The sequence below is a fragment of the Lissotriton helveticus genome, chromosome 9 (genome assembly GCF_964261635.1).
Source record: "Lissotriton helveticus chromosome 9, aLisHel1.1, whole genome shotgun sequence".
Lineage (NCBI taxonomy): Eukaryota > Metazoa > Chordata > Amphibia > Caudata > Salamandridae > Lissotriton > Lissotriton helveticus.
In genome coordinates this window covers 731,667,483-731,687,528 of record NC_136070.1, presented here as the reverse complement: position 1 = coordinate 731,687,528, position 20,046 = coordinate 731,667,483, and the positions used below count along the sequence as shown (strand labels likewise).

The following is a 20,046-nucleotide window of genomic DNA, read 5'->3' as shown; positions in this document are numbered from 1 at the left end:
GCGCCAGGGCGAAGATGAAGATGAAAGAACAAGAAAGACCACCTTGGCGCCAGGGGGCAGCTCGGGGATGTAGACCAGCGGCTTGATGCCGTACACCGCGATGAACTCCTGCCGGGTCATATTGTGCTCGAGGAGAAGGCGGGTCAGCGCCTCTGGGGTGACGTTCAGCCGGCCGTCCATGGTGGCTCCTGGGGGGTGGCGGTGGCGGAGTCTGGGGGGGTCATGGCCCGAGTGCTGCTACATGCCGGGGCCATCAATGCCTCCACCAGAGGTGGCCATCTGCTTTCTGTCTGCCAGAACGGTGCTGCATCGGACGCTACCGCTCCAAAGTCAGGATTATAGCGCCTAGAAGGTCAGGTAACATTCACAGAAGTTTACCGCTGCTGGACTGGTGTTGGATCAAATACACAGGAGCATCAACATAGTGCCTGCATGAATTACCCCGCTGCACATGGTCAAACTTCCTCTGACATCTATCGAAAGTCCCTTCTCCGATGTCAACAGTTTTTAGTGCTTCAAAGTGCAGAAGAAAGGCCGGCTGTCAACCCTGTTGATGGTAACTCACGTGGCTTAAGCCTCCTGGGCTCTCCCATTATACTATCGCCATTAAATCTAGAAGACGTGGTCAATCTTTCTTCTATACAACTTCTTCCTGTGTTCTAACCACACTTGTCGGAATTATAGCGCCGAGAAGCTCAATCAAAAGTCCCGGCGATGGCACATGAGGGGCTCTCACCGCCGTCTGCTTCTCCTCCTGCCCGGGGTTGCGCCGCTCTGCCCTCATCACGCCGCGCCCCCCTAGCCAATCCTGGTGCTGCATGCAGCGCCAGGATTGGCTAGGGGGGCACACTGTGCACTCGCCCTGGGCAGCCTTGTACACCCGGCCCGGCTGAAGCCGCACCCCCGGCCCCTTCTCTATGGCGAAAGTGTTTTGCGCACAAAGGCGCATGCGCGGGCAAGTCTCAGCCCGGAATCCTCATGCGCAGCTGCAGCAGACCAGCAGACCCACCCCACCCCCTGCGCACTCCGGACCGCACCAATTACAGGCATCGACATGATCATCTGATCGCCTGTCCCTCCCGCGCTGCGCAAATTTGAAGAATTCGTGCCGGTATGTTTATATAGCTTAGCTGCAGTGCCACGGTGCGTCCAGGGCTTAGTGGGGCTACGCCCCTACGCCCCAATGGACGCACCGCGGCTGCAAAAACCTATCTGTAGGCTTTAGGTCAGAGTAATAATTTATACTTATATGCCTATTGACTTTCACATATGCTTTTCACAATCAATATGCCAGGTCCTCCTTGATTGTAAATGTTCATAATACACAACAGGCCTATGCCTTTATTATCTGCTTGTCACCATAACCAACTCAAGACTACTATACTGAGCATAAGCTTTCCACAAGGCAACCATATGACATACAGCCATAAAAGTACAAATGTATACAAAATGACAGTTGGCAAAGCAAAATAGTATCTCTCCTAAGAGAGCCTAAAAAGGTCATTGTAGTGCATATCTTCTAGCCACATGGTTTGCTTAAATGGATTACCCAAAACCAAATCTCTTGCCTACTATGGTGGTAATCTGTGAAATTCCATCTAACACAATACCTGCATACAGGTTACATAACATAATATCTTGATAATACCCATGGTTTGATACTTTGGTTTACCCAACACCAACAGCCCTTGCCTGCTATGGTGCTTGTGAGATTGCAAGTAACAAAATACCTGTCTATAGCCTGTACCATAATGTAATAACAAGCAACTGTTAAACACTTACTGGCTTCAACTAAGGCTTTTCACAATTAATAACTGACCAACTGCCTTTGTCATAACGTTTCATATTAAGCAGACTAGACTTATGGCATTGAGCATAATGTTTGTAAGTGTACCAATCTTTGCCTGTAGTGTGTCATATTAACCATCTCAGGCCTACAGTTTGAATGTAAACTTTACCACAAAGCAACCATCAGACACAGTCATTAAATTAGAAATGACAATCTACACTTCAATGCCTATTGACTTTAACATATGCTTGTAACAGTAAATATGTCAGGATTAGTGCCTTTATCGTAATATTTCAAAATAAACAGATCAAGTTTATAGCCATAATCATTGTCTTGCTGCCAAAACCAGCTCAGTCCTGCTTTACCAAGTATAAGCTTTACCATAAGCCAAAAAATGAAATACAAGCAGACTTTTAATTGGAAGCACACAACTTTGGCCCAATCAATTCCTGTACTCAGGTGAACCATCATGTGGGCGGAGTAGTACTCTGAGAGCTCTTTTTTTATTATATACAGTCAAGCAACAGTTACACTGTCAACCCAGACCTAAAAATCCACAACCCTGGGAATCTCATACTGCTCTTGAACACATAACTGCACTCTGAAGTCTAAAGGTAATGCTGGACGGGGGAGTGGATATGTGATTCTGCCAGATAAAAACACTCACAGTAAAATATCTAGTTATCTCAGAGACTTTAACAGCTTTACAATGTCATGTGTGCACCCCTGAAAGTTCAAGCTCAGGCAGCCAGACCGATGCTCAATCAGGAAGCTGGATAAATTAACAAACTAAACACACTGTGTGAAGGGGAAACACTTTTCCGTGGAAGGCTGCCCAATCAAAACATGTACTCCTGCTGCTTCTCTCTGTAGTACTCCTGAAAACTAATTTTTTGGTTGATCACATAACATTTGGTGACAGTTGTGCTGTCAAGCAAAACCTAAAAAGCATACTATCAGAGTAAAATTCTACTTTCATGCCAAGTTATTATTTTTTTAACAGGTTTTATTCGTCAAATTACACGTATACAGCAGGGCTCTGTAACCCAGAGACATCTGCACAATAAGTACAAAGCTTCCTGACTTTGACTTTTGAATAATAAGACCAAGAAGAAATGGAAAGCAATACAGATGAAATAAACCATATGCAACCCCCCACCCAACAAACCCCTCCCCATTGGTCGCACTAACGGCCTCACACATATAGCCTAGCTGTGCCCCTACACCACTGCCACACACTCCAATAAATGAAAATGGAGAAACTACAGCTTGCACCAGCAGGGTAATATTATACTGGATGGAGGGACCCCGCTGCATCATCCGGCTCCAATAACAAGCCCGGATAGTCTGCCCACCGCTTCCAAACCTTATAATGCTTCTGTGGGCAACCTCTTGCAGTGAAAATAGGGAGTTCCAAGCCCATACAGAAGTCTAGTCCCTTCTTCCAAGCCGAAACTGAGGTTGACGCCCTAGCAATGTCCCTCTTCGCCAGAGTGAAGCCCAGCAGCATAAGATGACATTTATAAACATTACCCCAATCCCATCCATGACATGCAAAAACACCAATTTCGGTGACTGGGGCAGGTCCCAGCCCAACACCTCAGAGAGACAGGTCACTACACCTCTCCAGAACCGTGACAAAGAGAGACAATGCCAAATCGTGTGCATCATTGTTCCTTCCTCTCACTCACATCTAAGACATACAGGATAGGCCACCAGACCCGCCCTCCAGAACCGGACCCACATGAAATAGACCCGATGAAGATATTTGAACTGGACAAGGCGCCCCCCCTCAGGGAAGCTAGGGCCTCCGTCCAGTCTTCCTCATCCAGTGAGCCAACATCTCCCTCCCAGGCCCCTCTAAGCTTCTGCAGTTTAGGGGAGCTGTGAGTTACTAGGGACTGGTAGATCTTAGAAGTTTTATGATCCTGAAGGTCCCACATAAATACCTTTGCTTCTATCTGACTGAACTCCGCCAGTGACTCCATTCCCTCCAGACTAGGGGAGAGGGCGTGTCGAAACTGGAGGTATTTGTAAAATTGTGTTTTCGGCATTTGAAAATCTTTTTGTAAACCTTGAAAGGACTTCAGGATTGGCGACCTCATGACGTCCCCCAGGGTAGGGATACTAATGTTGTCCCAACCACAAAACCCTGACAGAGTAGCTAGTTGTGGCAGGCGACCATTATTCCATGAGGGGAATTCCTGTGTCAGCGTATTCCACCACCCCATCCTCCGCAAGGCCTGTCGCCAAATTTGGAAAACTACTTGGGTCGCTGATGGCACGGATCTACGTACCGGTGCTGAGTACCAAATCGTGTGTAAGGAGAGGTAAGATAACATAAGACGCCGCTCTTCAGCATAAGCAGGGTCATCTCTGCCCCCATACCACCACGCCATGTAATATGATAATATATCAGAGTTCACCAGCCCTCCACAGTATATAGAGAGAAAGCATAACCGTAGGGAGACTCTCACCGTTCCTCCTGCCCATAGGAATTGACCCAAAGCTGCATTGACCTGCCTGAACCATCTAGGGGGGATCAGATAGGGGTGATTCTGCAGTTGGTATAGTAAACAGGGGAGAGAGACCATTTTAAAAATGGCAGTCTGGCCATAAATAGACAGTGGCATATGAGACCATGCTTTAAGATCCTCCTGGACACGGTCCCAGACCGGAACCAAATTCCTTTCCCCATGCCACAGTGAGTGAGTCCGATAAAAATATCCCAAGATACTTCATCCCGCCAGTAACAACCCGAGCCGACGAGGCCCAGACGCCCAGACACAACGTGTCCCCAATAGGCCACAAGGTAGACTTACCGGGTTTCATGTAGAGACCCAAAGATTTCCCAAAGATCTGCATAGTACGAAGCAGCTGCGGCCCCGTCCAATTAACGTCTGTGAGAAAGAATAAAACGTCATTGGTGAATAATGCAATACGATCTGACAATCCATGCGCCCATTCGAAGCCGGTCACCCGCTCGCCTATACGGACCCAATCGTCCAGAGGTTCCATCTCCAGGGCAAACAAGTATGGAGACAGCGGACAGCTCTGCCGGGTACCCCACTGAAGAGAAAAGGTGGAAGGCGAAGAGATAAACCCAACTAAGGGAATCAAATGCCCTGTCCATATATGCCAGCAAGCATGTGCCGCTCGAGCATCTAGCACACAGATGGCCGCAACAGTAACCTGTGCCCGGCAAATATTATGTCGGGTCACCCGCTGGGGCATAAACCCGGCTTGATCTGGGTGGGCCAAGGTAGAAATGTGGGACTGCAAGCGGTTAGCCCACGCCTTGGCCAAAATGTTGGCTTCTACATTTAGGAGTGAAATAGGACGATAGGAAGCATGCTGGTGCGGGGGTCTGCCTGGTTTGTGGAACACTACCACCTCCGCATGTCGCCAATCCAGAGGAAACACTCCCGCTCACGGGACTCCTCCACCACTCTAAGATAGTGGGGTCCAAGCTGTAGATTTTCTTTTTTAATTTACAGGGAAACCCCCATTTGGCCCCGGAGCCTTACCCGAGTTAAGGTCTCCCAGGGCTGCACCCAATTCCTCCTCCGTGAGCGGAAGATCAAACTCAACTTGCATCATCGGACAAGATCCGAGGCGGGAGGTCGTCCAAAAACCGGCTTATCATGTGTTCGTGAAGACATTCTCTGGAGCCATACAGCTCCACAAAATAGGTAGAGAAGATTTCAGCAATATCCCAGGACTCTGTGGGGGGCCCTCCATCACGGCCAACTGTACCAGGAAGGGGCTGAGAATGGAACATCCCCTGACACAACCGATGAAGCATCTTGCTAGATTTATCCCCCCATTGATAGTCCCTACTGCGTGTTGCCAGCCAGGTAAGGCGGGCCTCATCCATAAGAAGAGCTGCATAGTTCTGTTGTGCCAGCAACAGCTGTTGCCGCGCGTGATGACCGTCGACACCTCTACTACGTAGGTCAAGATCCGCAATATTAGCCTCTGCTTGTAGCAGAGCCAGCCTCCAAGTCCTGCGGGCTGCCTCACAAAAAGATATATCTACACCCAGTAAATTAGGCTTCAGTGCTTCCCACAGAGATTAGGCCCCAGAAACCGATTCCACATTAAGCATCAACAATTGATCGAGTGCGCTCTCCAGACACTCCCTGTATTCTGCCTTCTGGAGGTTCTACGTCGAGAGGCGGCAGCGGAAGGGCTGCTTCGCCCAGCCCCATCCATATCGTAAGAGTAATTGGTGAATGATCAGAGAGCCCCCTCGGAAGGATCTCCGCCTCTTCCACCCTACCGGCTGCCGCCTGATGTACAAACAAATAATCAAGGCGAGAATAGGAATTGTAAACCGCGGAGAGATACGTGTAGCCCTGAGTGTTTCCGTGCATCCGGTGCCAAGGGTCCACTCAATCAAGCCCAGACACCAACGAGGAAAATTTAGTAGCCTGGCGAGCAGTCACACTCTCCCTGGGCCTCCAACGGCCCCTGGACAAATCCCGCACATCATTCCAATCGCCCCCAATCACGGACAGGCCCTCCGGCATATCCGCCCATAATGACATAGGCCACTCCACCAGGCCCCATGATAACGGAGGAGGTGCATAGATACAGCCCAATACTACTGGTTTCCTACGTTCCCTCTAGGGCGCGCGCACCTGCCCTGACGTCACCGTGCACCACCTCACGTGGAGCGCGCACACAGGACATCGCGAGAGAGAGTCGTGCCGCCGGCCGCTTTAAAGAAGCGAGCGGCGCGAACATCAGGCACTTTTGAATGCGATGGTGGTGGAGCGGGCGTAAGGAGTGCAGGTAAGGAGGCGGGGGGCCGGTGGGGCTTGTGGTTCTTGTGGGAGCGCGGGGCATACTGTGGCCTTTTGTTTAAGTATTGCTGTTATTCAGAGCCCCTTCACGGGCTCCGATTAACCGCAATACTTAAACAAAAGGCCACAGTCTGCCCCACCCTTTACTAACAAAAGCGTAGTCAGTTTCCAAACACAGCGTGTGCTAAAGTACGCGCTGTGTTTGGAAATTGACTACGCTTTTGTTAGTAAAGCGCGGTGCAGACTGTGGCCTTTTGTTTAAGTATTGCTGTTAATCGGAGCCCGTGAAGGGGCTCTGATTAACAGCAATACTTAAACAAAAGGCCACAGCAGCTGGGGAAACGAGCGGAACAGAAGGCAAAAGGGGCACAAAAACAGGGAAAAACGAAGTGGGACAGAGGGCAGAAAGGAACCAAAAACGAGTGCGACAGAGGGCAGAAGGGCACCAAAACTGAGTGGGACAGAGGGCAGAAGGGCACCAAAAACTATTGGGACAGAGGGCAGAAGGGCACCAAAAATGAGTGGGACAGAGGGCAGAAAGGCAAAAAAACGAGTGGGACAGAGGGCAGAAGGGCACCAAAAACGAGTGGGACAGAGGGCAGAAGGGCACCAAAAACGAGTGGGACAGAGGTCAGAAAGGCACAAAAAACGAGTGGGACACAGGGCAGAAGGGCACAAAAAACGTGTGGGACAGAGGGCAGAAGAGCACCAAAAAACGAGTGGGACAGAGGGCAGAAGGGCACCAAAAACGAGTGGGACAGAGGGCAGAAGGGCACAAAAAACGTGTGGCATTTGGCGCCACAGGCACGCGCGGTTTGGTTCCTGGCGCACATAGCCATGGTTGCAGCGCTCAGAGACCCTCCACTGCCGCAAACAGAGGAAAAAAATTAGAGGGAACATTGCTGGTTCCTCCCTGACCATGCCCTGCAGGAATAGGTATCGCCCCTGGGTGTCTGGCCACGTCTTAACATGTGTGTAGTGAACTTGGCGGTGAATCAAAATCGCCACCCCCTGGGACCCCTGTGCAAACCCGGAATGGAACACCTGAGCGTAACCGTAATGCTGAAGGTAGAGCGCCTTTGAACCCATAAGGTGGGTTTCTTGTAGCATGAGTATATCGGCATGAGCCCTCTTAGCCTGCTGGAGAACCGCCCCTCACTTAATTTTATCTAATACCCTCCTCACATTCCAGCTCACTATTTTGAAAGTCCCAGGAGATACCAGGGGCCACTAGGTGGGTCAGCCATGAGAAACCCTGATGAAATACGCTGGTGCAAACGAAAGTTTGCGGTGGGTGTATGAAGGCCTAACAATACTATAGCAAAGTGCGACTTGTTGACAGTACCATAAACAACCCAACAACCCCTCCACCCTATACTTCAATAATGATGAAGCATCTGTCATGGCGGGTGCTGCCAGTGGACCCCAACGGGGAGCCCCGGCACATCTCGACAAATGGATCCCCAAGTTACAACATCAGCAGGCACCCTCTTTGTGGAAGGGACCAACAGAGAAGCCGTACCACATTTAGGCTCCTCCAATCAAGGCAACAGTGTCAAAGTTACACAGGACTGCGATCTCCCCCTCTAATTAGGAGGCCAGAGTGGACTGTCTGGAGGCCGAGCCAGCCCGGGAGGATGCACTGCAGGAGCGGGATCGACGGCTGGATCTGGAGCGTCTGAGATCTTTAAGCTTCAATTGAGGCTGCTTACGAGCCACCTCGCTGGATGAAGAATCTGATTCACGCTGAGGCGGTGTATGGGGACGCAATCGTACGTCTCATCTGTCCACTGAAACACTTCCTCCGGCGAGTCAAAAAAATGCGTACGGGATCGATACACCAGCCGTAGTCGGGCCAGATACAGCAGAGCGTACGGAAGTTTAAGTTCGCAAAGTCGAGCCTTGGCCGCCAAAAAGGACTGTCTCCGTTGCTGGACCAGTTTCGTGAAGTCCGGGAAGATCAAAATGCAAGCGTTATCAAATAGCAAAGGTTCCTTGGCCCTAGCCTGTTTTAGAATGACATCTTGATTATGATAGTTCAGCAGCTTTGCGATAACCGGCCTCGGACGGGCTCCAGGCGGAGGCTTCTGCATTAGGGCCATATGGGCACAATCAATGACAAAACAGCAGGACAGGGACTCCGGGGGGATCCAGCTCTCCAGCCACCGAGTAAGGAACTGCTTCATATCTCCCCCCTCGCACCGTTCCAGGAAGCTCACAAAGCGGAGGTTGTTACGCCTGGCCCGCCTCGCCCCTCCGCATCCTCCACGCGTGCCGCAAGGCCCCACTGAGTCATCTCAAGGGTGTCCACCTGGTTCTGCAGAGTGGCAACTTCATCCTCCACCCCAGAGATCCGCGTTTCAGTCTCCGTGATGCGGGCCACTGTGTTCCGCAAGTCTTGGCAGAGGAGCATGGCATGGGAGCAGACTGCTCCGATTTTGGCATCCAGGACATCTCTGGACTGCGTGATAGCGGTCATGAGTGCAACATTGTCCGGCATATACGGCACAGCAACCTGTGCCCCTCCAGGTGCCGCAGCGTTGGTCCCAGTGCCCATAAATTTGTCCAGGGTGCTCTGTTTGGCCGAGCGTCCACTCGTCTTGTCCCTCGTCATGGCATCCGCTGAGCCGACCTCTTCCCAGGCCACCCGGCACCAGACCTCCAGGCTACTGCATTGGAGGACCACACGCACATCTGGGTAGAGGATAACGCATCCCACACCTGTGAACGTGGCTGGCCGAGACGACCCTCTAGGTGCAAAAGTAAGCAATGTGGAGGGAGGCACTTAGGTCCTGAATTCAGGCCCCGCGCGACCTGACCAGGCCGCCGAGCACAGGAACTGCTGAATAGAACAACATGAAACCCTGCCAGGGTCATTCAAAGGTCCCACTGGGGGATCCTTACACTTAAACAGAGGTGACAAGAGGTTACATATCAGAGCGGGCACAGATAGACATACACCTTTTAAAGAAAAATATATATTTTATTGGTCATTGATTAAGCTGGATTTGGTGTAGGGAATTCAACATAGAGGCTAGGAAAAACATAAAAAATGCCAGTTCATTTGGAATCTGATATATTGTGTGCTATACAGTATTTACAATGACATATATTTATATATAAGGCTGTGACCGTCCTGTTCTCTGCAGAAGCGGTCGCTCCCCTCACCTCCTCTCCTGGTATCGTGCTGATTTGCTGATCTGTGCCTCGTAATTGTTTCTGCTTTATTTTCAATCTGTGCTGCGCTTTGAAACACATTTGTGCCTCGTAATTGTCTCCGCTTTAGATTTAATTTGTGTTGCGCTTTGAAACGCTTTTGTGCCTCGCAATTGTCTATGCTTTAATTTCAATCTATGCTGCGCTTTGAAACGCTTTTGTGCCTCGTAATTGTTTCCGATTTAGTTTTAACTCGTGTTGCGCTTTGAAACGCTCGCCACTGACAATCTCTCGCTCTACTGCTGAGCATTACCTTGCATTTTGTACTGATATTTGCTGGGTGTAATTTCGCTTGCCTGCTGCTGAGTGCATAGCGCTTCACCACTGCTGCCCTGAAATCAATTTCTCCCATAGCGCTACATTGCTGAAATAGCTCTTCTACTTGGGGACCCTTCGCAGTATTTGTTATTGTTACTGCCATTTTGTTTTGTTTGTTGGGCCGTCCCTGACCCTCCCTGCACCTCGCTCCCGCCTCCCAGCTGCCCCTCCCACGCCCCTCCCCTTCCACTATCCACATATGAGAGATGTCTTTGCGCGCAGCGTTCACGCACAGCGGACGCGCGCCGAAGGTGCGCCAAAGGTAAGCCCGTCTACGCCCGTCCGCGCCTGGACAGCGCCCAGCGCCAGACCCCCTGGCCCCCGCAAACGGCCCTCCACCCACATAACGTATGCCGCCACCACCCTCCTAGCCCTCAACCCCGGACGCACCCCACAATGCTACGTTGCTACCCCAGGACACACCCACGGACCATTCGCCTGCCTCTCCTGCAAGTTCGCCTGCATCAGGACCCACGCCAAATCACCCCCCTCAAAACACAACTCCGGCCATAACCACCTGAAATGCATCCTGCTGAACACCCGCTCGGTCCACAGACACGGCAGTGAACTCTGGGACCTACTCGATACTGCATCACCAGACGTCGCATTCCTTACAGAAACCTGGATGAACGCATCATCAGCCCCCGACATCGCCATAGCCATCCCGGACACTTTCAAGATCATCCGTAAAGACCGCACCAACCAAACTGGAGGAGGCATCGCCATCGTCCACAAGAACACCATTCGAATCACAACCAGCTCCGACGATAACCTCGCGAACGCTGAACACCTTCACTTCCAGATCCACACCGACCCCAGGACCACACTTAGAGGCACACTCATCTACAGACCACCAGGAACCCGCACACAATTCAACGAAGACATCACTGACTTCATCAGCCCACATGCCCTCACCTCTGAGAACTATATTCTACTAGGAGACCTCAATTTCCACCTGGAAAATAAAAACGACAGGAACTCCACCACCCTCCTAGACAACCTGGCAAACCTCGGACTCAAACAACTTGTTGACACCCCCACCCATGTAGCCGGACATACGCTCGACCCAATCTTCACCTCCAGCAAGCACATCTCCTTCGATCACACCACAGCTCTCCACTGGACTTACCACAGCTGTGTTCACTTCAGCTACAAAACCACCTCGACCCACAACCCCCCACAACCTATTCCGCGAAGAAACTGGAACAAAATCCACACCGACCAACTCCTCACATCGCTCAAACAAAACGCTCCCGCCCTCACATCGGACCCAAACCAAGCTGCCACCAAACTCATACAATGGATCACTCACAGCATTGACGAACTAGCACCCTTGAAAAACCACCAAACCAAACAGGGTAGCAAAAAGGCCCCCTGGTTCAACGATGACCTTAAGAAATCCAAGAAACTATGCCGTACTGTCGAGAAAACATGGAGAAAAAACTCAACCAATGACAACCTAACCACCTTCAAGACTGCCACCCGCAAACACCACCAACTAATCCGATCCACCAAGAAATCAGCATTCAAGGATCGACTCGACAACAACGCCCATAACAGCAAGGAACTATTCAACATCGTCAAAGAATTTACCAACCCCACCGCAGCCTCAAACGACATTACTCCCTCCCAAGACCTCTGCGATTCGTTATCCTCTTTCTTCTACAACAAAATAGCCGACATACATAACAGCTTTGAGAACATTTCCAATGAACAGTCCACTCCACCCACCTCCGAACCCAAACCGCCCTCTAACAACCTTAGCGCCTGGAACCCAATCACCACTGAAGACACCATCCGCCTAATGAACTCCATCCATTCAGGTTCGCCAACTGACCCCTGTCCCCACCACATCTTCAACAAAGCAGACTCCATCATCGCCCCCCATCTCCGTGATATCATCAACTGCTCCTTCAACTCCGCTACCTTTCCAGAAAGCTGGAAACACGCCGAACTCAGCGCCCTCCTGAAGAAACCCACAGCAGACCCCTCTGAACTTAAGAACTACCGTCCCATCTCCCTACTCCCATTCCCTGCCAAAGTCATTGAGAAAGCCGTCAATAACCAGCTTGCCGCCTTCCTTGAATCCAACAACTCCCTCGACACCTCACAGTCCGGCTTCCGAGCCAAACACAGCACCGAAACCGCCCTCATTGCAGCGACAGACGACATCCGAACGCTTCTGGATAACGGAGAAACAGTTGCCCTCATCCTACTCGACCTCTCCGCCGCCTTCGACACAGTCTGCCATAGCACCCTCATACAACGCCTCAGCGACATCGGCATACAAGGAAAAGCCTTAGACTGGATCATCTCGTTCCTCGCCGGGAGAACCCAGAGAGTCCGACTCCCCCCATTAAAATCAGAAGCCACCGAAGTCATCTGCGGAGTACCACAAGGATCATCACTCAGTCCCACCCTCTTGAACGTTTACATGAGTCCCCTCGCATCCATCGCGCAACAACACAACCTTAACATCATCTCTTACGCTGACGACACCCAGCTGATCCTTTCCCTCACCAAAGACCCTACCACCGCCAAAACCAATCTTCACGAAGGCATGAAAGAAGTAGCCGAATGGATGAAAGTCAGTCGCCTAAAACTCAACTCAGACAAAACGGAAGTCCTCATCCTAGGATCATCCCCCTCTGCCTGGGACGACTCATGGTGGCCATCGGCCCTGGGCACGGCACCCATACCCACAGACCACGCTCGTAACCTAGGCTTCATCCTAGACTCCTCCCTCTCGATGACCAGACAAGTCAACGCCGTCTCATCCTCTTGCTTCAACGTACTTCGTATGCTCAAGAAAATATTTCGTTGGATCCCCACCGAAACAAGAAAGACTGTCACCCACGCACTGGTCACTAGCTGACTGGACTATGGAAACACCCTCTACGCTGGTTCCACAGCCAAATTACAGAAAAAACTCCAACGCATCCAAAACGCATCAGCCAGACTCATATTGGACATCCCTCGCCAAGCTCACATTACCGGTCACCTAAAAGACCTCCACTGGCTTCCCGTCAACAAGAGAATAACATTCTGTCTCCTCACCCACGCACACAAGGCCCTTTACAAACTAGGACCCGAATGCCTCAACACACGACTGTCCTTCTACACACCCACCCGCGAACTAAGATCCTCCAATCAAGCCCTCGCCGCAGTTCCGCGCATTCACAAATCCACCATGGGAGGAAGATCCTTCTCCTACTTGGCGGCCAAGACCTGGAATTCTCTCCCCACTTACCTCCGCTTTACACAGAACCACATCTCCTTCAGAAAGGAACTTAAAACCTGGCTATTCGATAAATAATGCACCCCCTCCCTCAAGCGCCTTGAGACCCTCTGGGTGAGTAGTGCGCTATACAAATTCTTGAACTTGAACTATATATTTATTCAAGTCCCACACACTCCCACAGTCATCCACTGCAAATACTCTCACTCACAACCTCAATCAATACACTATTTTACACATTCACGCACAAATAATAATAATGATGCATGGCAGCCTGCAGAGCAGTTTTTACAATGGCTGCTAGGACTGAGATAGTAATATGGAGGCAACATGGGGTAAACAAGATGGTAAAAAATGGGTTACATAGGTGCCATCCATATGGGTCACGCCGAGCACAGGAACACCAGCAGGCTACAATGTAGAAGCGGCAAAGGGAAGGGGCCCCAAGGAACGACCAAGGCCCGGCAGACTGGAGTCCAGGTCACCCGCCCACTGTAGAGGGATGCCCTACCTCGTCCAGGCCCCTCTCCACTGTCCCAGCAACAGGTATGGCCGCATCCAACTGGGCGCAGAGTCCGGGAGCCAGGGGGACCGAAACACATTCCCCAGGGCCTCTTGCAGTGTCCCTTCCTACCTCTGGGGTACTCAGCAATGACTCAGGACCTCCAAGAGCTCCTGCGGTCCCCTGAGCCATCCACGCCGACTCATGCGACCCAATATGGCCATCGGAGCAAGTGCGAACCATCCCCAACACAGAGCGAGGCAACGAGCGGCCCTCCAAGCTTCCTCTGACTCAGGGTGCACGGGCCCCACGTTGACCCCAGGGCAGCAGGCTCTGTTCACGGCACCCACTCCTCTCAGTGCCCCCACCGCTGCCCGATGCAACCGCCGATTGTGCAGGCCGATGCCTCCACCGCGGCCCGATATAGCCGCCGACTGCTCCTCAGCTACTCCGACGCGAGAGCAGTGGGAGGGAGGCGGCCTCACCCGAGACCCCTGCGGCTGAATACTCGATGCCGCCGACACCCTCACCTCACCACTGCCTCAGCATGCACACAGCAACAGGCTCAACAGACCGCCTGGAGCCCCATTAAGTCGCTCTTCATGCGCCGGCTGCCGCTCCAGGCTTCAGCGTAGCTCCAACTCCCGGGCCGCACCCCAGGCCGCCGCCACCGCGGCTCACCATGTCGAGAGGCGGAGTCCAAACGGGCTCTGATCGCAGCCCCCACTCACGCCCCACCAAGGACATGATCCGAGTGTAGTATAGGATCGGAGGATATATGTAGGATTAATGTTTTAGGCTGGATGGAGCTTGCCTAGCACATGTCCGCCATCTTGGCTTCCAGGCCACGCCTTTCAAGCCTTTCAAGTTTGGTGTAAATCCGTTCAGCATATTTTGCGATATCTTTCAGCAAAAATTCCTATGGGACCTAAATGGGAAATCATACATTTTTCACCCTTACCCCTCGAACTTTTTTGTCCATGCATGGCTCTTCGTGGAATTATCACACTGAAACTTAGCTGACTGTGTAAGTAGACTGCTGAGTTGTATGGAAATCCGTCCACAGGGTCAAAAGTTGTTGGTAAATTAAAAAAATGCATTTTTTCATACACAAATCCGCCTGCACATGCACTTCCACAATAGCTTGTTACTAAACCAACAGTTATTTGAAGAAAAGTGTAATTCTTAGTCATTTTCACATATTAGTAGATTGTAGAAGTTCTGCACTTTGGAACTTAAACCATGGGGACCGCATGATCAAACAAAACAGTACCCTCACAGGATGCACAGAAAATTGTGATTTGTTGGTTCTTTGCACATTCCCTTATGTTGGCCAAGGAGTCCAGGCACTTCAGCCTGGCCCTGCATGGATCCTCTAAACAGTGCAATGACTGTCCCAGAGCCTCTGAAAGGAAACGTCTGTCGGCTGAACCCTCCAACAGGTACGACATTATTCTGTGTTGGAGAGCAAAAAGGTATAAAATAGCTCTTGCTTACCTTTCTGTGACTGGTGGTTGGAAGAAGATGCTGCCTTGTGATTTGTTCTCCTGAATTTGAGGCCAATTTCCAAACAACATTCTACCAGAGGTGTCTCCAAATGGAGGATCTGGGGGCCAGGGATCATCAGGCCAACTAGTAAAAGGATGCAAGTATCCTTGATAAGTGTAGCAGGAGGGGGTGTTCTTTCCATTCTCTGGCTTTGTATAAATGAGTTCCTCATTCAGTTCCATATTTCTACCTAGCGGGGATAGACTTTTCCCTAATGGTAGCTGGGAATAACCTGGGACGGACCTTTTCTCATGAGATAGGTAATCAAAATCAGCCATGTCAAATTCATGTAAGGTGCAACCCGATGATTGATCGTCTTCACAGATGGGTGTAAGCTGGAAATCTTCCCCTTCCATCGGGATGTAAGGAGCCAGCATTTCCAGGTCTGAATCCTTGAACTCTCTCTGCAAAAGATAAGAGGTGTTTCATCATTGGAAGCAGTGCCTAAAACAATATACAATGCTCAGTGTGCAACCACACAACCATTCAGCAAATAAGCCCAAACTTTAATGGCAAATGAATAACTTATGTGCCCATTAAGAAGGTGAATCCTGCTGCATCCTTATCAAATAAATATTCTGGAAGAACAATCAAAAGACAATTCAGTAATAAGTTGATGGTGGTTGAAGCATGTTACAATTTGTCTTCCCATTTTTAAATCGGTGGATAGCCAAGATCCAACTACAGGATCGAATAATTTAATCTCTAATGCCCTTGCACCAAAAGTAATGTTTTTGGAGTCTGGTAGTGTCCTTTTAAAGAAATGTTACAATGATATATTAGATCTTGGGCTTGATGTACACCACAGTTTTGTAGTGCAAATACTGCAATTTACAAAAAACACAGGGTCATATTATCAAGGAACAGCGTTAAAATTATTGCCGCTTTAGCGGCAGGAAACTGATAATATGCCATAGAGAATTCCAATAGAAGCCCATGTTAACACCAGAACATGGGCTTCTATTGGAATTCTCAAGGGCATATTATCAAGCCCATTATCGCCGCTTTAGCGGCAGTTTCCCGACGCTAAAGTGGCGATCATTTTAACGCCGTTCCTTGATAATATGCCCCACAGGCTTTTCGACTGCAAAAAGGGAGGGGTAATGTACCATAGTTACTTTGTGTGTCCTCTCCGGCGGCAGGTTAGCCCAGCACCATGTGACTCTGGGCAATAGCTCGCTTAATCTTCCCGACGGCCCCCAGCGCCTAGAGACCCTTACGGGTGATTGTGCGCTTTACAAATGTGGACTTTACTTTACTTTACTTTATGATTTTCAGACTTGTAAAATAGCTTTTGTGACTCATTCCTTAAGGCACAGAAGGGGGGTATAAAAGGGCATCACCCTCGGGGATTTGCAATGAAGTACAACAATGATTTGTGACAACATTTACAGTTGTAAACCACTGGTACAACAGCTTCCCTTTGGAAATTATATCGGAAAGCTTGCGGGTAGCAGGTAGTAGTCTTAGGACCACTGCTTGCTTCCCTCAATGTCTTTTAACAGGGAACATTTTGTTTTATAAGCAACACCTCACCCTTAATGATCCAGTGCTGTTTTAAACAAATATTCCATTTGGGAAAGCAAATGCAGGGATGGTGCTTTATTTTCCATTGCAGTCTAACATTGCTGCATACACAGGCATTCACATGGAGTCGTGAATAACATCCTACCTGATTAATAAGCATCAGGCAGGGACAACATACCTTCATCTCTGAAACTGCAGGTGCTACTTTTAATAAAAAATAATGATTTGCATTGAAGAGATTTTGGGGGAAGCAGGCAATGAACCCATTCCTGCATGCCTGCCTGCTAATCAGATACAACTCCAGCTAGGTGCGACCAATGGTTTATGAACACAATTGAGGTCACAGACCATTGATTCATTTCTCATTACGAATGTAAATTAGGAGAAGAAATCCCCCATCTCGCCCTCTTCTAATTGCAATTGCTAATGAGTCTCAAAAGATTTTGCATCTCAAGAAGGCTTTGAGGGGTCATCAGTGATGTCACTGATCATGTCATGAGTGATGTAATATGTGAGGTCATAAGCAGTGCATTTCAAGGGTGTAAGTTATAGTTAGCTCAAGTAACAATAACTGCTGACTTTCTATTGTTGTATACAAGTGGAATCTAAGCCTAGCAATAACGTCCCTGTAACCTTTTGTTTTTTCAGTGAATTTCCAAGTTTTTCTTCATGTTAATTCCAAACTATAAGTCCCTGTAACCTTTGTTTTGTTTTGTGAATTTTGAACGTTTTTTAAAATTCTATTTCCTAACTGTAACCTGTAACCATTGAGAGTGTGTGAGTGTGTATGTGTGAGTGATTGTATAGGTCGGTGAGTGGTTGTGTGAGTGGCTGTATGGGTCTGTGAGCAGGTATGTGAGTGTCTGAGTGGGTCTGTGAGTTGGTGCATGAGTGTGTGTTTGAGTGAGCCTGTGAGTGGGTGGGAGAGTGTCTGAGTGGCTTTGTGAGTGCCTCCATGAGTGTGTGAGCCAGTCTAGGAGGGAGAGCATGAGTATCTAAATGAGTCTGTGAGTGGGTGTGGGAGTTTTTGAGGGGGTTTCGCAGTTGGTACGTGAGTCGTGTATGGGTCTGTGAGTGGGTATGTGAGACTCTGAGTGGATCTGTGAGTCAGTGCATGAGTCTCTGAGTAGGTAATTGAGAGGGTGCATGACTGTCTGAGTGGGTCTGTGAGTGGGTGTACCTGTCTGAGTGGGTGTATGGGTCTTTAGTGGCTGTGAGAGTGCCTGAGTGGGTCTGTGAGTAGGTGCCTCAGTGGGTTTTCTGAGTGGGTGTGAGAGTGTCTGAGTGGATCTGTGAGTGGGTACATGAGTGTCTGAGTGAGCCTATGAGGGTGTTCGAGAGTGTCTGAGTAGGTCTGTCAGTGGGTGTGTGAGTGTCTGAGTGGGTCTGTGAGTGGGTGTATCAGTGTCTGAGTGGGTGTGTGAGTGAGTGTCTAAGTGTCTGTGTGGGTGCGTCAGTAGCTGTGTGAGTGACTGCGCACAACAGAACTGCACCTGCCCCTTTATCCAACAAGAATTTACAGTTTTGCACAAAATATCTACTCAAGTGGAGTATTTTATTCTGGTTAATTAGTAACTACTACCTTGTTGGGTAAATGCGCAGTTCGGATTCTACACTACAGATGTGTAATGGACCATGAGGAAATGTCTCTAGTGACCATGTGTGCATTTTGACAATGCAACTTTTCCTTCTGCCTCTTTATCTATATATCTGTGATAACATGAATCCTCCTATAGAGAGGACAACGAGATTACAAAGAGGTAAATTGCCACCATTCAAGGGTACTTCCTCTCAACTATATAAAGTAAGTGCTTCTTTGTTTGGTGGAGATGTCCTCATATTCCTTGGCATGAAGAATGTGTCACCAGAATCAGCGGTTAACACGCTGGAGAGCCTTTTGGTAAGCTGCCTATCAATTCTGGAAAAAGCTAGGAAGACCTTTGCATACTACTGTGGTGGGTGGAAGGCCTGCTCAATACTTAGAAGGAGAGAGGGGGCATATCCCCCCTCCGTGGACCAATTTTGGCTCCAAGGACCCCATACCCGGGCCTGGCAGCAAATCCATGGGGGAGGAGGACTATGTGGTCCCCCTCCCCGGGCCAATTTCGGCCCCGGGGACTCTAACCTCTGAGGTCCAGCCTTGACATGCTGAGTGCCCTGTAGCACACCGAGGGCACCCAGTCAGCACCGTTGGGGACCCCGGGAGGAACCTGAATGCCCCTAAGGTCCCAGCTGGTTTCCTGCCTCGAGCGGGAAACGGCATTGCTCTCACACACAGGGAGCTGCTAAACATGCAGCTCCCTCTGTGTGAGAGCAATTGTTTTGTCTGTTTCCCTGCCTGCATGACAGCGGATGGGGAAACAGATAAAAACTATGCTCCCAGCAGGCGGGAGCGCTTTGACAGCTCCCCCTTACTGGGAATGTCCGCTCTGACTTGGTGGGAGCTGTCAGCACCCCGGGACATAGCAGGAGCCAGCCCTGGAGGGTGGTGGTCTCCAGGGCCATTAATGACTTTCCGAGGCCTGGCCATGGGAGGTGGCAGTCCCTGAGGCCCCCTTTCGGTTTTATATTTTTGATGGGCCCCAGGGAGGTGGTGGTCGCTGGGTCGAGAGGACTCCCGCAACCCCCTTTAATATGTTGATTTATTGCCCTGGGAAGCTGGTGTTACCCTGAGGCTTCTACAAATCTGAGGATGGGAGTCCTCTTCGCCACCCTCCTTTTGTAAAACGAAAGCCCTGGGGAGGTGGTGGTCCTTGGGGCTTCAGTGAAGCTCTGGAGGAGATTCCGCACGGCCCCCCTCCATTTACAAAGACAAAACCCAAAGGGGGGTGGTGGTCCCTAGGGCTCAAAGATCCTTAGGAGGGGTGGGCATATGCCCCTCCCCTTTAAAAAATGTTTTCCTCCGGGACCTGGCCCACCTGGGGGCTCTTTTCAAAACAAGCACTGTTTTTTTTCATTTTTACCAGAGTCATGAATCTTCCACAATTTTTGACAACTTATTTAAAAAAATGATTTTTCACCCTGCCGGGGTACCAAGGGGACCCTAGGATAGGTGCCAAGGGGACTCTAAGTAGGAGGGCAGGTTGCTCCTACCCTGCCC

General features: G+C 50.0%; 1 protein-coding gene and 1 long non-coding RNA gene across 2 annotated transcripts in view; one reads left to right on the top strand and one right to left on the bottom strand.

The window, feature by feature from the left end:
- The window catches only part of LOC144781829 (endothelial PAS domain-containing protein 1-like), a 743,918-nt gene that overhangs the window by 193,576 nt on the left and 530,296 nt on the right, over nucleotides 1-20,046 (bottom strand). Inside the window, exon 12 of the mRNA XM_078660855.1 lies at nucleotides 15,369-15,823. Within this exon, the coding sequence (XP_078516981.1) occupies nucleotides 15,369-15,823 (455 nt within the window). The remainder of the gene's footprint in view (nucleotides 1-15,368; nucleotides 15,824-20,046) is intronic.
- The window catches only part of LOC144781830 (uncharacterized), a 440,263-nt gene that overhangs the window by 97,434 nt on the left and 322,783 nt on the right, over nucleotides 1-20,046 (top strand). The window lies entirely within an intron of this gene.